Consider the following 17,438-nt stretch of genomic DNA (forward strand, 5'->3'; position numbering starts at 1 on the left):
GGGCACCACAAACCTCCCCGTCCTCACCAAAACTGCTGGCTTTATTTAGAAACGGAGACACTCCCCTTGCTTCACCGCCTGCTTTCAAACCTAGAAATCTCAGGCGGCCCTTTGAATCACTGCCATGGCCACTGAATCACCGCCGTGGCCACTGAATCACCGCCGTGGCCACAGCCAAACGCGAGCTGCGAGAAGCTGAGCGTGGGACAAGCGGTGGCTTTCCAGGAGCCACCCGAGTCCCCAGAGTCCCTCGTTTCCCAGCTGCAGCGACACGCACCCGACGCAATCAGCGTGGGATTTATTTGTGATGTTCCCTGGACATAAACAACCTCGCCAAAGGAAATGCCTTTTCCGCTCTCGACCGCACAACAGGCACACTCTGTCCCTTCGCTCGGGCCGCTGTGAATCCCTTCGCGTCCCTCTCGCCCCTCCTCCCCGCCTCGAATTTGCTGGAAGCGACCATATGTGGTGAAAAAAGTGGAGAAAACAGCAACAAGAAGCTCCAGGGCTGCAGCTTGCGGCCAGCACCCACCGCATCCCTCCGGGGCTGGCAGCTGGGGCACGGGACAGCCTGCCACGGCAGGAGCATGGCTTCTCCAGGCAACGAGGGGTAGTGCCTCCTGATAACCTAGAGCAGGGAAAAAAAAAAAGGCTTTTATAAGCATCAGGCTTTTATTTCAAGCAGGATTCAGATGGATGGTGGGAACAAGGGGAGTTTCCAGCATGGCACGACGCGGCTGGCACGACGTCCCACACGGAAAGCCTTTGTTCTGCCCGTTTGTGCCTTACCCAGTTCCTTCCCCGTGACCCACGCAGCAGCCCCGGCTTTCAGTGAGTCACCCCAGGGCCTGGTTTCTGCCTCAGCCCAACCCTGCAGCTTTGGAACCGGGTTCTCCCCAGCGTCTAATGTCAGTCCCGCAGCTCTCCTCGCCGTCCCTCGCCCCCGGGCAGGCACACCGGGAGAGGACAAGGCTCTGGCCGCTCTCCCCAGCAGCTTCGCTCTCAGTTGAGGCTGAGGGGACCCTCCAAGCACCACGGTCCCGTGGGAAATGAGCTGAGAGGGGGGTGAATGCCTTAAAATAATTGTTCGGTAGGAGCCAGGAAGCCCCCAAGAGCTGCTCTATGCCCAGAAATCCCAGCGGCTCCTCTGCTGATGCCCTTGTTTTTTGAAGGAGACGTGACATTTTGAAGCTTTCGTTCTTACAAGATAAAATTCCGAAGCGTTTCCGAAAACCCTTGCTTAATCCGGGGTGCTGCTTGCGTGGGAAACCTCGTGAACCAAGACTGGGCCCTGAGGCAATTACAGCGGCTCCTTCTTCTGTGGAAGGACTGGGGAGGCTTTTCCAGGCGGATGGGGGTCAGGGGAGCAAAGGGCAAAAGCTGATGGACAGATGAAGAGAAATTTGGAGAGGATTCATGTTGTGGAACGTGCCTTGGACCATATCTTTGGCAAGGTCTTTGGCTTGGGACTCGATCGTCCTTTGACATGGCAGGAATGTGTTTTACTGTCCAGTACCCAGCCAGGCTGGATAGATCTTCCTTGGAAAGACGGGCACCGAGAGGAACCGGAGAACCGGAGAGCGAGAGCGTAAACACGGCTCCTAAGGGAGCGCTTGGGCACCGAGCCACGCCGGGGTCTTGGGGATCAAATATCCCATAGCTGGCGAGGTTGGGGAGAGAGCTCTCCTCGTTTTGCCAAATTAGAACAAATCCACAATTCTTCGTTAATCCCGCACCTTTTTCCGAGCGTGCCACGAGAGACAATGGGGCGAGCTGGCCAGGAGCGGCGGCTGCAGGAAAAGGTGCAGTTCCTCCATTACGTGCCTAATGGTGAAATAATTCTCTCACAGTCAGGACGTTTGTCCTGCAGTTTGGCAGGCGAACAGTTTATGCCCCACAGTTTATCTGGCCGGTTTATCGGTTTATACTAACAGGTGTGAATTAACTCCGGGGGAAGGAGAGGATGGCAGAGAAAGAAAAACACGCCTGCGTGCCAGAAACGCACGGACAAACAAGCTCCAAAGGACAACGGAGACAAACTCCTCACAAAAACACATTCCTTTTCCTCGTTCGGGGTGGGGAGGTCTTGGGAGCCCCCGTTTTCCACTCCTGCTTTGTTGGGTGGCTCCAAAAACATTGTTTTCCCATTTCCTCCACTCCCCATGTTTTCCTGAGCGGTAAAAAGCATTAACAGCTTCTAAAACCAAGGACAAAACAGCCCCCGCCTGTCAGGGAGGAATGTATGCTCAGCAAAAATGATTTAGGAAGGAAAATTCGAGGGTTTCTCTGAGTCGAAAGGCTCCCGTGGGGGACAAGACCACAGTTCCCCAAATCCCAGCTGGAAAACAGGGACGAGGGCCCTGCCCCGGGCACAGTTTCTAGGAAGGATGTGGTTGTTTGCCCTCCACTAGATCAGGGCAGACTTGTTGATCAAAAAGTCCCCCATTTTCTATGCCAAACAGGGAGAGACACCGAGACGCTGCGATCTTAAAAATAAACATTTGCCTCAGATTTTCTCATGAGCTACTTTCTGCGCGGCCCCCCCACCCCTTCAAGACGCTGGCCCGAAGGATCCCGAAGCGCGGGGGTGCGGGAGGGGGTGTCTCGCTTCCCTTTTAGCGACGTGACGGCGTGTTGAGAGGGTTGTTTCTGGGAAAGGGCCCCAAAACACAGCGGGTGGGGAGGGGGCACAGGTCCCACACTGGGGGGTCGCAGGGGGCTGTGGAAAGCCACCCCCATGACACCCCAGAAGCACAGAGAGAGGCCCCCCAGGGTCAGGCTGCGATCCCCTACCCCAAATCCGTCCTTTTTTACCTCAAATAATGGGGGGGGGACACAGGGGTCCCACAGAGGGGGGCTGAGAGAACGCCTCAGGGGAGGCCGGGGGGGGCCGTGGAAATGCCCTCAGGCTGCCCTGGGAGGGGGGGGGGGGGGGGGGGGGGGGGAGTGAGGAAGAAAGCCCCCAGAAGGGGGAGGGGGCCCCCAGAGGCCCTGCCAAGCCGCTCCTAGTTCGCCTAGTACAGCAAGTCCCAGCCCAGTCGGTCCTAAACTGGGCCTGGGCCCTCCCGCGCCGAGGAGCCGCGGGCCCTCCCTCATGGCTCGGAACATTACATCCTGTCCTCCGCTCGCTATTGGCCAGCGCCGCCGCCAGCCCCGGCTTCCCATTGGCCTGCCGCGCTGTCACTCCGCCCCCCTCACCGCTGCCCGCCCCCCCCCGCCCTGAGCACGCTCGCCTCTGCTTCACACACTGTCCACGCCGCTCGCCCGGCGCGCTGATTGGCCGGCGGGTCCGTAAACAAGGCGGCGGCGGCCAATGGGAGCGCTGATCACGCCGGCCGCACGCCCGGCCACGCGCCCTCGGCGTGGCGCCGCTGGCATCAACAGGCGCGGGCGGGGCGGGGGCGGGGCGAGGGAGGCTATAAAAGGGCGCGGCGGCGGGGGCCGCGCGCAGAGCGCTGAGGGCAGCGGCGGGCGCGGAGCGGCTCCACGTATCCCCTTCAAGCGCAGGGTTAAACTGCCCTTTTTCACTAAAATTAGCCTGTTTCAGGGTTTTATTTCCTCTTTAAGGGGAAAAAAAACCTCCCCCCGCAGTTCTTGCCCCGTGCAGCCGCTCGCTGTTTTCTCAAGAACGTTCCCCCACGCTCACCTCAGCCATGGTGATGTTCAAGAAGGTGAAGACCTTCCTGATGGCCTTTAGCGAGCCTGAGAAGGTCTACTGCAGCGGGGAGAAGGTGGCCGGCCGTGTGCTGGTGGAGGTGGCCGAGGTCACTCGCGTCAACGCCGTCAAGGTGTTGGCCTGCGGGGTGGCCAAAGTCAACTGGGCCAAGGGCCCCCAGCAGTGCAGGCAGGAGATGGAGTACCTGCGCTTCGAGGATGTCCTCACCCTGGAGGAGCAGCCCACTGGTGAGGAGCTGGGGCAGGGAGAAGGGATCTGGGGGGCAGAAGGTGGTGGGGAGGAAAGGGCTTGAAAGCTGTCCGGTGGTGGGCACTGGTTGGTCTCTGGGGAGGCTGGAGAGAATCTGTGGTTGTGTCCCGTTGGGGTGTGCATCAACTGGGCTGGTTCTGTGGTGAGGAGTCAGGGTGTTTGGTCGATGTTGGGGCTCGGCACTGAGACAGAAGTGGGGTTGGATGGTGGTGGTGTCTTAGGAGAAATAAGGAAGTGCATTAAACCCCGTGAAGGGGCAGAGGACAAGAGGGCTTGGCTAAGTCAAGTTCAAAGTTTGAAAGCCAAGGGCTGCTGAGCCTAAAACAGAAGCCAACCGAGCTGCCCACCGGAGCGTGCAGGAGCCGTTGGGTGCTGGTGTGGCTGTCGTGGCTGGCAGAGCAGGCGGCGATGCTGCGTGCCCGCAGGCGGCGAGTACCGGCGCTGGCCTCGGCTGGGTGTCAGGGACAGGGGGTGGGCAGGGAGCGGCGAGGGCAGATCCCACCCGAGACAAGGAGCCTCTCCTGGGCATGGAGAGCTCCCTTCAGCAGCCTCCTCGGTTGGTTGGCTGCAGGGAAGGCGAGAGAGAGGGACTTGGCAAAGCGTCCCGGGAGATAACCGGGGTGACGTGAAGTCTTGGAGATAAAGAGGTGGCTGGGGAGAGAAGCGCGTACTTGTTGCTCCCACGAAGTGGAAGCGGGGCGTGGTGAGGAGAGGCAGCAGGGAGCGAAGCGCATCAGGACACGGTGTTCTGGCTCCGGGTGGGGATGTTGAAAGGAGAAGTGAGATGAAGCGAGCAGCACTTCCCCGCTCCGAGGAGCCGTGGGGCTCTGGGGCTGCTCTGGGGGGACAGGTGGAGGCGGCTGTTACCAAACAGCTAATGCAGCTCAAGCCCGTGCGGCGCTTGACGGCGTCACCGCCTGTGTAAGCGGAACAAGGGATAATGCTTAAGAACAAACTCATGGAGCTCCAGCTGACGCTTCCCTTCCCCTTTTCTCTTCGCAGATGATGACGGCTCTGTCATCCTGAGACCCGGAAACAAATACGAGTACAAATTCGGATTTGAGCTTCCCCAGGGGTGAGTGAGTGCGAGACGAGCGCTGCCTCTAAACCAAACCAAACTGGATCGCTACGGAAAGTTCTCTCGTTGCCTCAGGTGTCTCTAACAAGTGTCCCTTTCCGCAGGCCTCTGGGTACCACCTTCAAGGGGAAGTACGGCTGCGTGGATTACTGGGTGAAGGCCTTCCTGGAGCGCCCGTCCTACCCCACGCAGCAGATCAAGAAACGCTTCGAGGTGATGGATCCCGTCGACGTGAACACTCCGGAGTTGCTGGTAGGTGCCGCTTCCCTGCGAGGGCTCTGGGTGCTGGCGGGCGTTAGGAGGGAGAAGAGCCCTTGGGCAGGGTCAGTCTGACCTCTGATTAAGACTCCCCTAATAGGCTTTATTGCTGAGCAGGGATTAAATACTTAGGTCTTAAGAAGTCCTAGTTGGAGGGATCTGCCCCGAGGCAGATAAAGGGAGGCGCTGCTTCTGCTTTCACTTCACTGCCAGACACGCGAACCTCTTGGGGGAACTCGGAGCTTTTGTTGCGACACAGGAGGAAGGAAGGAAGGAGGGTGGGATGGAAGCAGCGGGCAGGTTCCACCAAGGTAACCACCTCGTTTCTCTGCAGTCCCCGATCGCTGCCAAGAAGGAGAAGAAGGTGTCCTGTATGTTCATTCCGGACGGACGCGTGTCGGTCAGCGCTCAGATCGACAGGAAAGGGTTTTGTGAAGGTAAGAGCCTGTCCCCCCATCGCTGAGGGGGGCCGGGGGCGCTGGGACAAGCAGTAACTGAGCAGAGGGGGAGCGTCGGGGGTGTTAAATGGTGAAAAGGGGCATCCCATGAGGGAAACCCTCCTAAACGCCCGCGTGGGTCCCTCCCCAGGCGACGAGATCTGCATCAACGCCGACTTCGAGAACACCTGCTCCCGCATCGTGGTGCCCAAGGCGGCCATCATCGCCAAGCACACCTACCTGGCCAACGGCCAGACCAAGGTCTTCACCCAGAAGCTCTCCTGCGTCCGCGGGAACCACATCATCTCCGGCATGTCTGACTCCTGGCGGGGCAAAACCATCCGCGTCAAGAAGCTCAAACCCTCCATCCTGGGCTGCAACATCCTGCGCGTGGAGTATTTGCTGCAGGTGAGGGGTTGGGTTGCTGTCACTCGTGCTCGCCTCGTTACTCTGTGAGTGTTGTCCCCTCTTGGGTCCCAACGTCCCCTAAAACTCGTGTTCTTGCCCTCGCAGATCTACGTCAGCGTCCCCGGCTCCAAGAAGATCATCTTGGAGCTGCCCCTGGTCATCGGCAGCCGCTCGGGCATCGGGAGCCGCAGCTCCAGCATGGCCAGTCAGACCAGCTCCGAGATGAGCTGGGTGGATTTGAACCTCCCTGACGCTCCCGAAGGTGAGTGGGGTGTGGTGACGGCGAGGGGTCCTCGGTGGGGCACCGCTGTGACGCCCCCTGGGTTTGTGGGGTTGAGAAGGGGTGTTGTGGGGGAGCTCACGGGTCCCTCCTTCCCTCGCAGCCCCCCCGTGCTACCTGGACATCGTCCCTGAGGACCACCGCCTGGAGAGCCCCACCACCCCGCTGCTGGACGACCCCGACAGCTTCGACAGCCCCATCTTCATGTACGCTCCCGAGTTCAAGTTCATGCCGCCGCCCACCTACACGGAGGTGAGAAGCGGTGCTGGGACAGAGGAGGCGGCTCTGGCTGAAACGCTTCGCTGGGGTTTAGGCTCGGGATCAAATCCCCAAAGGTCTGACCCGGCTCTCTGGTTGCCCCCCCAGGTGGATCCCTGCGTGGCCAACAACAACGTGCAGTGAGCGCTGGGCCGGGGGTTCGTCCTCCTGCTTCTTTCTGGACTCTGGACCCGCCGCGGCGGCGGGGTGGGAGAGAGCCCCGCTGCAGGGCGAGCGCCCGGGCGGCTCCCGGGGCGGCTCCCGGGGCGCGGAGGAGGTGGTGAGGTGTCCGTGTGTCCCCCCGCGCGCTGGCTGTGCCCACAAACCCCGCTGTGGCTTCGGGGTGGGTTTGGACCTCGCTTAGAGCCAAAGTCTGCGGAGAGCGGCCGGAGGTGGAGCAGGGGCGCGCGGGGGCCTCCGGGGGAGGCCGGTCCCAGCCTAAAGAGACTTTAAAATCCAGAATGTTCTGTCCCAAACGCCCGCGGCGCTGCCTTGGGTCCCACGCGCCGTCCTCGGGGGGACACAACCTGTTCATACGTGTCGGTTGCGTGTGTGGGAGCGTGTTCCTGCAAGGGGGGGGGTCACCGCCCTTGAGCTCGATGCCTTGAACCCCCCCAGCTGCCGTCCTGCCGCTGCCCCGGCGATGCCGCAGCGGCTCCCTCCAGCCCGGGGCGGCGGCGGGGGGCACAAACCCCCCCTTGCCCCTCGCTGGCCACGCACAAGCTGCCCCGACCAAAGCGTCACCGTGTGCCAAACCCGCGGCGGCCGGGGGGAACCGGCCCCAACCAGCCCCGGCCCGGGCACCGGCTGCCCCGGTGAAGGGCACCAACGACTTGGTTTGTTTTTTTTTTTACTGTTTTGTACTGGTTTTTGGGGGGGTGGAGGGGGGGAATGACGATTTGGTTTGATTTTGTACCGCTGATGTTTGTAATAAAGCGATGGTTGCAGAAGCTCCTGGCCTTGAACTCAGGGAGGGGGGTGGGACCCGCTCTGGGGTCACCTTGAGGGGGGTGGCACGTCCCAAAGGAGCCGGTGGGGACGGATCCAGCAGCAGGGCTGGGGCAGCTCCCACGGGCGGGTGCTGGCTCTTGTTAACCAGCTGCTAATTAACCCAAGAGCAATTAGCTGGCGCGGTGACACCCCTGTCCCCCAGCCCCTTTTTGGAGGATGGAGGTGAAAGTGGACGGAAAAGGGTCGAGGAACGGGGGCACGGGGAGGAACGGCCCCGGCTCCGCTCCCTCACCCCCTTGGCAGCCGCCACGTCGCCCCATGGCTCGTTCTGGGGGGCTGCGGTGAGCCCCCGCCACCGTGACCCCCCCACCACGGCTCGACCTGACACCCCGGGGGGGATTCGGGGCCCCGAGGCAGCAGCGGGGGCTCCTGGTCCTCTCCGGCCACCCCGGTGTGCAAACCCACCGTGCCTCAGTTTCCCTCACCGAGAGCCCCTTTCCCCCCCCGCCTGCCCTTATCTCCCCGCTGCCAGGCACGGAGGGGCCTTATCGTGGGACACCGGCGGCTCCGGCCGTGCCAGGCCAGCGCGGGGGGTCCGGCCCCAGCGAGCCCGACCCCGAGCCCCGTCCGAGCCACCGGCGCCGGGACACGCCACCGCAGCGGGTTCATCCCCCACCGTGGGTCCCTTATCCCAGCCCGGTGCCACGGGGGGCTCCCGGCAAGGCCCCCCCGTGACCGTGGCACACGGTGACCCCCTGTCCCTCCCCTCGGAGCTGCCCACCCCAGCTGCTCCCACAGGACCCCCCCCCCCACACCCATGGGTGACCCCCCCTCCATCGCTCCGTGCCTCAGTTTCCCCTCCCTGGGGCACGTGCCAAGGCGTGGGGCCGAGCCACTGTCCCCGTGCCCAGCTGGCACCGTCCCCCCCCCATCCCCGGGCCCCGCGCCAAGCGGGTGAAGGGTCGGCCCCGCTCCAGGCCAAGTATGGGCAGAAGGAGCCGTGCCGGGGGGGGGGGCTGCACTGGGCCCGGCCCCGTGCCCAACTGGGCCAAAGGTCCCGGGAGCAACCGCGGCATCTGGGGCACCGCGGGGGGGGCAGCGAGCACGGGGGGGGCCCACGTGCCCCCACCGCGCAGGAAGAGGCCCCGCGGCGCCGGGAAACCGAGGCACGAGCCCAGGCGCTGCCTTGGGGGGGGGGGTAAAGCCAAACCCCCCCCAGGGCCCTTCCCACGGGCTCGGGGGCAGCTCCCCCCACCCACGGGGCACCCCCGGGGCTCTCCCCCCTCCTCAATGTGGGGCCAGATCCTTCCCGGGGGGGTCCTGCTGCTGCCCCCCCTCTCCCTCCTGTGGGATTAGTTCTTTTCCCTCTGGGAGCTGCAGCTGGGAAATCACCACCTCCTGGAGTCCCGTGATGGCCCCGCCACCCTGGGGACAGCTCTGCTTAGGGCTGGGGGGGACACACAGGGGGGGCAGCGGAAAGGGCCCAGCACGGGGCTCGTGGGGTTTGTGGGGTTTCCGGAGCTGCTGCTGCTGGTTGGGTTTGTTGTTACCCGGGGCCTGGAACAGCCATAAACAGGGGCCCTGCGCGGGGGGGCCCCGTCCCATGAGCCTCACGTGGGCGGCCCCCGCCCTGCCCTGCCTTGTCCCCTCCTTGTCCCCTCTCTCTGCAGAAAACAACACCTTTGCCCCCTAAAAAAACATCTTTTCCCCAAAAAAACCCATCTTTTTCCCCCAAAAAACACCTTTTCCCCCCCAAAACCCATCTTTTTCCCAAAAAAAAACCCTTTTCCTCCACAAAAACCACCTTTTCCCCCCAAAAAAACACCCCACTGTCCCCCCCCGCCAGTCCCAGGGGGTTTGACAGGGACAGGACGAGCTGGAAATACACAAATCGACTTTAATTTACCCAAAATTACTTTAAAAAAAAATCCCAACTATAAAAAAGCTGCTGTAAAAGGGGGGGGGTGAGGCCAGGGGGGGCCCTAACCCCCCCCCCAAACCCCCCCCACCCCTAAAACCTCCTCCAAAAGGGATGTCCCCACCCCCCGCTGGCCTGGGGACACGGCTGGGGGGTCCTCCTCCCCCCCCAAACCCCTCCACAGGGGCTCAGGAGCCCCCCGGGACCCCCCCAAGTTGGGGGGCAGCGTCGTGTCCCCATGTGTGTCCCCCCCCCAGCACCCTGGGGTGTCCCAGCACAAGTGCCTGGAGCACAAGTGCCACCTGCAGGCTGGAGGTGGTGGGTGACAGGGGACACGGGTGTCTTGGGGGGGGTGACAGGGGACCCTGCTGCCTGGGGCGGGGGGTGACAGGGGACCCTGATGTCCCACGGAGGGGGGTGACAGGGACCCCAGCGTCTGGGGGTGCTGGTGACAGGGGACCCTGGTGGCCCGGGGTGGGGGTGACAGGGGACCCCAGCACCCAGGGCAGGGGGTGACAGGGGGACCCCGGTGTCTGGGGGTGCTGGTGACAGGGGACCTCAGTGCCCAGGGTGACAGGGGACCCCGGTGGCCTGGGCAGGAGGTGACAGGGGACGCCGGTGGCCCGGGGCAGGGGGTGACAGGGGACCCCGGTGGCCCGGGGGGGTCAGTACACCGCCTCGTCCATGTTGTCGTCACTGTCGGCGCCGAAGTCCTCCCCGTTGTCGAAGTAGGACATGACGTAGTCGGTCTCCTGGGGACAAGGGGGGACAGGGTGTCACCCACGCGCCCCCCCACACCCATCACCCCAACTGGGGGCCCACTGGGATCCCCCCCCCCGCCCCATGTCACCTCTTCGTGCTCCTCCTCATCGTACTCCTCTTCCTCCTCTTCCTTCCCTTCTTCTTCTTCCTCCTTCTCCTCTTCCTCCTCCGACGTCACCTCCTCCTCCTTCTTCTCCAGGTTCTGGGGGTTCAGGGGAGCCCCCACAGCGTTAACCCGGGGGGGGGGACACCCCAAAACCCAGCCGGGCCCCCCAGCGAGGGGGCCCCCCCCCGCCCCGGGGGACAGCGGCCGAGCCTTTGGCCTCGTACCTCCAGCTTCTTAATGGCCTCCTCCTTGTCGAGCGCCACCCGCTGCTTGCACTTGGGGAGGAGGAGGGTGGTCCCTGCGGGGGGGGGGGACAGAGGGGTGCGTTACCCCCCGGGGGGGCAGAGCCCGGCCCCATGGCAGGGCTGGGGGGGACACGGGGGGACACTCACGGCCTTTCCGCAGCCGCCGCACCCGGATCTTCAGCTCCTGCGGGAGCCGCCGCCAGTCTGTGGGGCAGAGCGAGGGGCTGGAGCAGGCCCCCCCCGAGCCCCCCAGCCCCACGCTGGCCCCCCCCGGTCCCTGTCCCCCCCACCTTGGTCACCTGTCCCCCCCCCACCTGGGCTCCAGTCGATGGTGCTGTCGACGGGGCTGGAGAGCTGGTACTTGTCCGAGTAGCGCTCGATATCTGGGGGGGGGCAGAGGGGTGGGGGGGTCACTGCGGGGGGGATTCGGGGGGGGGGGGGACACCCGTGGGACCCGCGCTGGGACAGCCCATGGCACGAGCTGCGATGGGGCCTGGTGCAGTGGGGCTGGGGGGGGGTCATAACACAGGGGGGCTGGGGGCCATGGGGCTGGAGGGGTCCCAAGGTGGGGGGTCCATGGGGCTGGGGGGGCTCCCAGTGCTGTGGGGCTGGGGGGGTCCCAAAGTGGGGGTCCATGGGGCTGGGGGGGGGGCAGAGAGCAGGCTGGGCGCCATGGGGCAGACACACCCCCCCCCTTCCCAGCCCTGCTCGAAGGGGGGTGCAGGAGCAGCGCTGGGGGGGGGTCACCCCCCGTCCCCCCCCCGTACCTCTGCGGGGCGCCCCGGGCCGCACGAAGTAGGGCAGCCCCTTCATGGCCCCCCGCAGCTCCTGCTTCAGCGCCAGCATGTACTCGCCCTCCTCCCCCCCCGGCAGCGGGGCCGCCCGGTGCTCCAGGGGCTGCGGTGGGGGGGACACGGCAGCGCTCAGCCCCGCTCCGCTCCCGGGGGGGGGGGGTCACACACCCCACGACCCCCCCCAAGGACTTACCGGGAAGAGCGGGGAGGGCTGGAGGGCGGCGGGGGGCAGCGCCTCGCCCTTCCCGATGCCCACCGCCTCCACGTTGAAGGTCATCTGCCCCCGGCCCCGGCCCGCCATGGCTGGGGGGGGCCGGGGGGCGCTGGGGGGGCACAGGGGGCGGGGGGTGAAGAGGGGGCACGGGGCAGCCCCCCTTGTTCGGGGGAGGTGGGCACAGGGGGCTACAGGGCAGCGCCCCCGGGACACGGGGGGGGGCGACGGACACGGGCAGCCCCGGGGACACGGGGGGACACGGGGGGGGGACACGGGGGGGACACGGGGGGGGACACGCAGCCTCCGGTCCCGCCCCCCCGCAGCGGGCAGAGCTGAGCCCTGCGCCCGCGGCGCCGCTCCCCCGGTCCCGCTGCCCCCTCCCGGTCCCTGTCCCGGTCTCTCCCGTTCCCGGTGCTCCCCCCGGTCCCTCCCGGTGCCACCCCCCGCCCGGTTCCGCTGCCCCCCCTGGTCCCTGTCCCGGTCCCCCTCGCTCCCGGTGCCCCCCCCGGTCCCTGTCCCGGTCCCCCCCGCTCCCGGTGCCCCCCCCCCGGTCCCTCCCGCTGCCCCCCCGGTCCCGGTCCCGGTCCCGGTCCCGGTCCCGGTCCCGGTGCCCCCCCCGCCCCGGTCCCGGTCCCGGTCCCGGTCCCGGTGCCCCCCCCGCCCGGTCCCCCTCCTCACGCCGCGCATGCGCAGCCGCTCCACGTGCGTCCGGGGCCGCTGCGGATACGCAACACTCGCAAGGGGGCGGGGCGTGCGCGCCAGCGCCGCGCTGATTGGCGGGAGGCGGAGCCAATCAGAGGGGAGGGGACGGAGGGGGCGGGTAGAGGGGCGGGGAGAGGGGCGGGGCGGAGGGAAGAGATGAATGAATGAGGGGGTGAATGGGGTGAATGGGGCGGGGGTGAATGGGGCGGGGCGGGGGTGAATGAATGGGGCGGGGGTGAATGAATGGGGCGGGGGGGAATGGGGCGGGGGTGAATGGGGCGGGGGTGAATGAATGGGGCGGGGGTGAATGGGGCGGGGTCGGGCCGGGGGAGAGGGAAGGGGGAGAGGGAAGGGGGGTGCGGAGGCTCCCCGCGCCATGGCACTCGCCCCACGGCCCCCGCCCCAAGCCCTGGGGCATCTCAGCCCCCCATCCCTGTGGCCCCGCTGCCCCACAGTCCCCACTGCCGCTGCCCCGTGGTCCCCAGCCCCATAGCGCTGTGACCCCCCAGCCTCGCTGTGTCGGGACCCCCAGCCCCACTGCCCCATGGCCCCCAGCCCCACTGCCACCCAGTGCCACCATGCCATGACCCCCCCACCTCGCTGTGCCGTGACCTCCAGCACCACCACACTGTGACCCCAGCCCCATCGCGCTGTGACCCCCCCAGCTCTGCCACCCCACAGCCCCCAGCCCCATCACACTGTGACCCCCCCAGCCCTGCTGCCCCACGGCCCCCAGCCCCACCGTGCTGTGCCCCCCACCGCGCCATGCCAGCCCCCATGGCAGCCCTCTCCCTCGCACCCCCGCGCAGCAGCTCAGCGCAGCGGGTGCGCTGCTGCCTGCGCCGCCGGTGATTCATCCCGGCCCAGCGCTCCCCGCGCCAGCGGCTGCCAAAAATAGCGATGCAGCGGGGGGACAAACCCTCCAAATAACCTCCCCTGCCTCCCCCCGCCACGCCGGCGGCGGGCCGGGATGGCGGCCACAGGGCCATGTCCCCGACACCTCCATCCCTGGGGCACCCGGGACCTGGACCCGTCGCTGGGGGATACCCTGCTCCGGTTGCCATGGTAACAGAGGAAGGGATGGAGGGATGGGGGAGAGAGGGGCTGGGGTGGGGGTGTCCCCTCTCCGGGGTGTCCCCTGTACCCAGGGGGGGACTGTGCAGCCCCGAGTGCCAGGCCCGTGCTGGGTGGCGGACGGTGTCTTGCTGGGGGGGGGGGCAGCTGCCAGCCGGGATGGGGAAGGGGAGGAGAATGGGGGGGGGGGTGGTTTCTCCCCCATTTTCTTGGCTGGTCAGAGAGCGGGGGAGCGGGATGAGCTGCCGTCACCATGGGAACCGTGCGGGCAGGGATGCGGGGGGGTGTGGGGGTACGGGCAGGGATGCGGGGGGGTCGGGGTACAGGCAGGGATGCAGGGGGGGTACAGGGGGGGTACAGGTAGGGGGATGAGGAGTACGAGGCCAGGGCGCAGGAAGGGGATTTGGGGGAGTGTGGGAGGGGATGGGGGCGGGTGGGGTGCGGGGGTACAGGCAGGGGACGCGGGAGGGTGCGGGGGCACGGGCAGGGACGCAGGCAGGGGAATGGGGTGCAGGACGGGGTGAGAGGCAGCGGGAGGGGGGTGCAGGCAGGTGGGCAGAGCCCAGAGGCAGCGGCAGAGAGGTCCCGGGGACGCAGGGCACCGCGGGCTGCACCGGGACGGCTGGCGGCACCCGCGGGAACTGGCCCCTCGTGGGACCCAGCTGGGGAAACTGAGGCAGGGAGCTGGGCCTGCCCCAGCCTGGCGGGGGCTCGGGGGGGTCTCAACGCGCGCCGTGTCCCGTTGCAGTGAGCGGGCGACGCTCCCGGAGCCGCTCACCCGTCCGCCGTCCCCACTGCCGTGAGCGCCGCCATGCCCAGCCCCGTCCGCCGCCCTCCCGGCGCCGCCGGGCCGCCCGGTTTGCCCATGGTGCCGGCGGACGGTTCGGCCTTGCTGCGAGCCGTGGCGCAGGGCAAGTTCCGCCTCACGCGGCTCTTGCTGGAAGGGGGAGCCTACATCAACGAGGGCAACGCCGCGGGGCAGACGCCGCTGATGGCCGCGTGCCGCGCCGGCTACGCCGACCCGCCGGAGCAGCCGCGCATGGTGCGGTACCTGCTGGAGAACGGCGCCGACCCCAACATCCCCGACAAGACGGGCAAGACGGCGCTGATGCACGCGTGCGCCGAGCGCGTGGGCCCGGCGGTGGCCGCCGTCTTGTTGGCCCACGGCGCCGACCCCAGCGCCCGCGATTACGCCGGGGCCTCCGCTTTGGTTTACGCCATTAACCGGGGGGACCGGGAGACGCTGCAGGTGCTGCTGGACGCCTGCAAGGCCCGCGGGAAGGAGGTGATCATCATCACCACCGACACCTCGCCCTCGGGGACCAAAACCACGCGGCAATACCTCAACTCGCCGCCGTCGCCGGGGCTGGAGGAGAAGCGCTCGCCGGGGCTCTGCATGTCACCGTCCGACATCGACGTGCGGGCGGCGGCTTCGCCGGGCGGCAGCGAGAAGGAAGAGGAGCGGGACGTCTTCTGCTTCCCCCCGCCGCCGCCGCCGCCGGTCACCGCCGTCCCGGAGCCGTCCCGCACCCGGGGGCGGCAGCTGAAGCGCCTCAATTCGGAGCCCTGGGGGTTGGTGGCACCGTGGACGGAGGGGACACCACGGGGACCCCCCGAGCGGTTGGTGGCCGGGATGGAGGGGCTGAGCCTGGGCGGGCGCCCGCGGCGGCACAGCGTGGAGGGCCGGGAGGCAGCGGGGCTGCCGGGGGCCGCCTGGGCCGAGCGGGACCCCCCCGGGTGCCCGCAGCCGCTGGCGCGCCGCAACACGGCCCCCGACACGGCGCGGGTCAAACCGCCCCGCCGGGAGCCCCCCGACGCCGAGGGGTGCCCCTGGGCCGGCTCCCCCCCTCCGCCGCTGCCAGCCCCCGAGTCCCCCCCCGGCGCCCGCCGGCGCCCGCCCGGGTTGCTGGAGCGTCGCGGCTCCGGCACCCTCTTGCTGGAGCCCTTGGCCCCGGGGAGGGCCGGTTTCCTGCCCCCCCTGCACCCTGGCCCGCACCCCCCTGGCCCCCGCGGCCCCCCGGCCCCCGGCTCGCCCAAGGGGCGCCGCAGGCTGCTGCGCCGGCACTCCATGCAGACAGAGGAGATGCGGCAGTTGGCCACCTTCCAGAGCAGCGTGGCCCCGGAGCCGGGCACTTAGGGACCCCCCGGGGCCCCCCCGCACCCAGAGCGATGCCTGGGTCCCACTCCTGGCATCCTGGGGGACCCCCGATGAAGGGACCCCCCCAGGTGGCCACCCTGTCCCTGCCCGCCTGCTCTCACGCCAGCACGGTTCCTCCTCACGCAGGCGGCGGCAACGTTCACTCTGAGCCCTACTGATGGCTGCGTGCACGTGACAGTTCTTCCATTGCTGCTGTCGGCAGAAACTTTGCACGACCCCAAACCCCTTCAGGAGCTGGTGTCATCCCCCCCCCCCCACAGCTCCCCTGCATCTTCCTCCAGCTCCCTCCTCATCCTCCCAGCAGCGCTTTTCCCTACGGACCTAGTCCGACCTGCCCCACGTTTGGGGGTCCCCGTGCCCCCGCCAGTGCCAGGCGCTGCTCGGGGCTGGGTGCTGTGAGCAATAACAGCTCCTGGACCCCCGTGGCCTCGGAGGGTCCCTCCCCGGGGGGTTCACCCCCTGTTTTGGGGGGGCGGGGTCCCAGCGAGGGGGTGCTGGGGGGGAGCGGGCGCGGGGGGCACACGCTGTCGGTGTCCTGGTGAATAAAGGCCCCAGCACAGCTCAGCCCGGCTCCGAGTGTCGGGGGGCCGGGGAGGGGCCGCTCGCCCTGGGCACGGGCAGGGTGGGGGGCAGCACATCTGGGCACAGCTGGGGGGGTGAGGGTGGGCACATCTGGATGCCAGCATGTCCGGGGCATGGCACACCTGGATGCTGGGGTGCACATGGACTGGCACATCTGGGTGCCAGCGCATTGGGGTGCACAAGGACGGGCACATCTGGGCACCGGCACATCTGGGCACCAGCACATCTGGGCAAGGGGACCCTGACAGGCTGCTCTGGCAGAGCTGGGGGAAGGGGCTGCAGCCAGGGGGTCCCGAGCCACGGTGTCCCCCGTGGGGACACAGTGGGGGGGCACCGGCTCAGCCCCGGTGCCGTGGGGTCCTTGTCCCCGGGGAGGGGAGAGGGGACGGTGCTGGCAGGGCCCCCCCGGGGTGGGGGCTGAGGCGGGGCCGGGGGGTGCGGGAGCCCTGGGGGGTGCGGGGGGCCGGGCCGGTGCCGCAGCGGGAGGCTGGGCCGGGCTGAGCCGGGCCGGGCCGTGCGGCGGCGGCACCGGCTGCGGCAGGAGCTGGGCGGGACTGCGGAGGGTACCGGGCCGGGGGCTGCGGGCAGGGACAGTGCGGGGGGACACTGCGGGGGCTGGGGACACTGCCGGGGCTTGGGGACACTGCGGGGGGGCACTGCCGGGGCTGGGGGCACTGCCGAGGGGCACTGCTGGGTCTTGGGGACACTGCTGGGGTTTGGGGACACTGCCGGGGCTTGGGGACACTGCTGGGGCTTGGGGACACTGTCATGGGACCCTGCCAGAGCTGGGGACACTGCCGGGGCTGGGGACACTGCTGTGGGGCACTGCTGGGGCTGGGGACAACCTCTGGGGGGGGACGACACTGCCATGGGGCACTGCCGAGGCTGGGGGCAGTGCTGGGGCGGGACCCGACACCGTAGGGGCTGGGGACACGGGCTGGGGTGCTGCTGGGGGGTGGCACCGGGGCCCCTGGGGTGGAGTACGGTGTCACAGGGCTGGGGACAGGGACAGCCAGCCCCCTCCCCATCCCCTCCTGCCTTTTCCTCACCCTCCGCCGCGGGGGCAGCCGGGGGGTCCCCAGGGGACCGGGCACAAGGATGTGGCTCCACCACAGACTGAGGACCCCCCCCGCTGTCCCCTTCTCTGCGGCTCGGTGACAAGAGGGGTTTTCTAGCCCCCACAGGGTCACTCCCCGGGAGAGGAGGAGGAGGGAGGAGGAGGAAGGAGACCCCCCTGGCTGGCCAGGAGACACTGGGAGGGGCTGATGCTGGGGGACACGGGTGACCA

The 17,438-nt window shown here is 67.6% G+C and overlaps 3 protein-coding genes across 3 annotated transcripts; 2 read left to right on the forward strand and 1 right to left on the reverse strand.

Annotated features, from left to right (window-relative positions):
* The first annotated feature begins 3,460 nt into the window (after positions 1–3,460).
* On the forward strand, positions 3,461–7,594 carry TXNIP (thioredoxin interacting protein). The gene is made up of 8 exons (XM_068414735.1): positions 3,461–3,903; positions 4,928–5,000; positions 5,108–5,255; positions 5,596–5,698; positions 5,850–6,106; positions 6,212–6,368; positions 6,490–6,638; positions 6,753–7,594. Exons 1-8 carry the CDS (start codon positions 3,654–3,656, stop codon positions 6,786–6,788), a joined length of 1,173 nt encoding a protein of 390 aa, XP_068270836.1. The 5' UTR covers positions 3,461–3,653; the 3' UTR covers positions 6,789–7,594.
* Positions 7,595–9,472: 1,878 nt separating this feature from the next.
* Positions 9,473–12,360, reverse strand: POLR3GL (RNA polymerase III subunit GL). The gene is made up of 8 exons (XM_068414737.1): positions 12,313–12,360; positions 11,614–11,743; positions 11,394–11,523; positions 10,941–11,009; positions 10,774–10,830; positions 10,606–10,679; positions 10,364–10,477; positions 9,473–10,265 (listed from the first exon to the last, which is right to left on the reverse strand). Exons 2-8 carry the CDS (start codon positions 11,719–11,721, stop codon positions 10,179–10,181), a joined length of 639 nt encoding a protein of 212 aa, XP_068270838.1. The 5' UTR covers positions 11,722–11,743; positions 12,313–12,360; the 3' UTR covers positions 9,473–10,178.
* A 1,861-nt stretch (positions 12,361–14,221) lies between these two features.
* Positions 14,222–15,547, forward strand: ANKRD34A (ankyrin repeat domain 34A). The gene has a single exon (XM_068414732.1). The coding sequence runs from the start codon at positions 14,222–14,224 to the stop codon at positions 15,545–15,547; it is 1,326 nt and encodes a 441-aa protein (XP_068270833.1).
* Positions 15,548–17,438: the final 1,891 nt, after the last annotated feature.

This window comes from Nyctibius grandis, chromosome 17 (genome assembly GCF_013368605.1).
Source record: "Nyctibius grandis isolate bNycGra1 chromosome 17, bNycGra1.pri, whole genome shotgun sequence".
NCBI classification, from domain to species: Eukaryota; Metazoa; Chordata; class Aves; order Nyctibiiformes; family Nyctibiidae; genus Nyctibius; species Nyctibius grandis.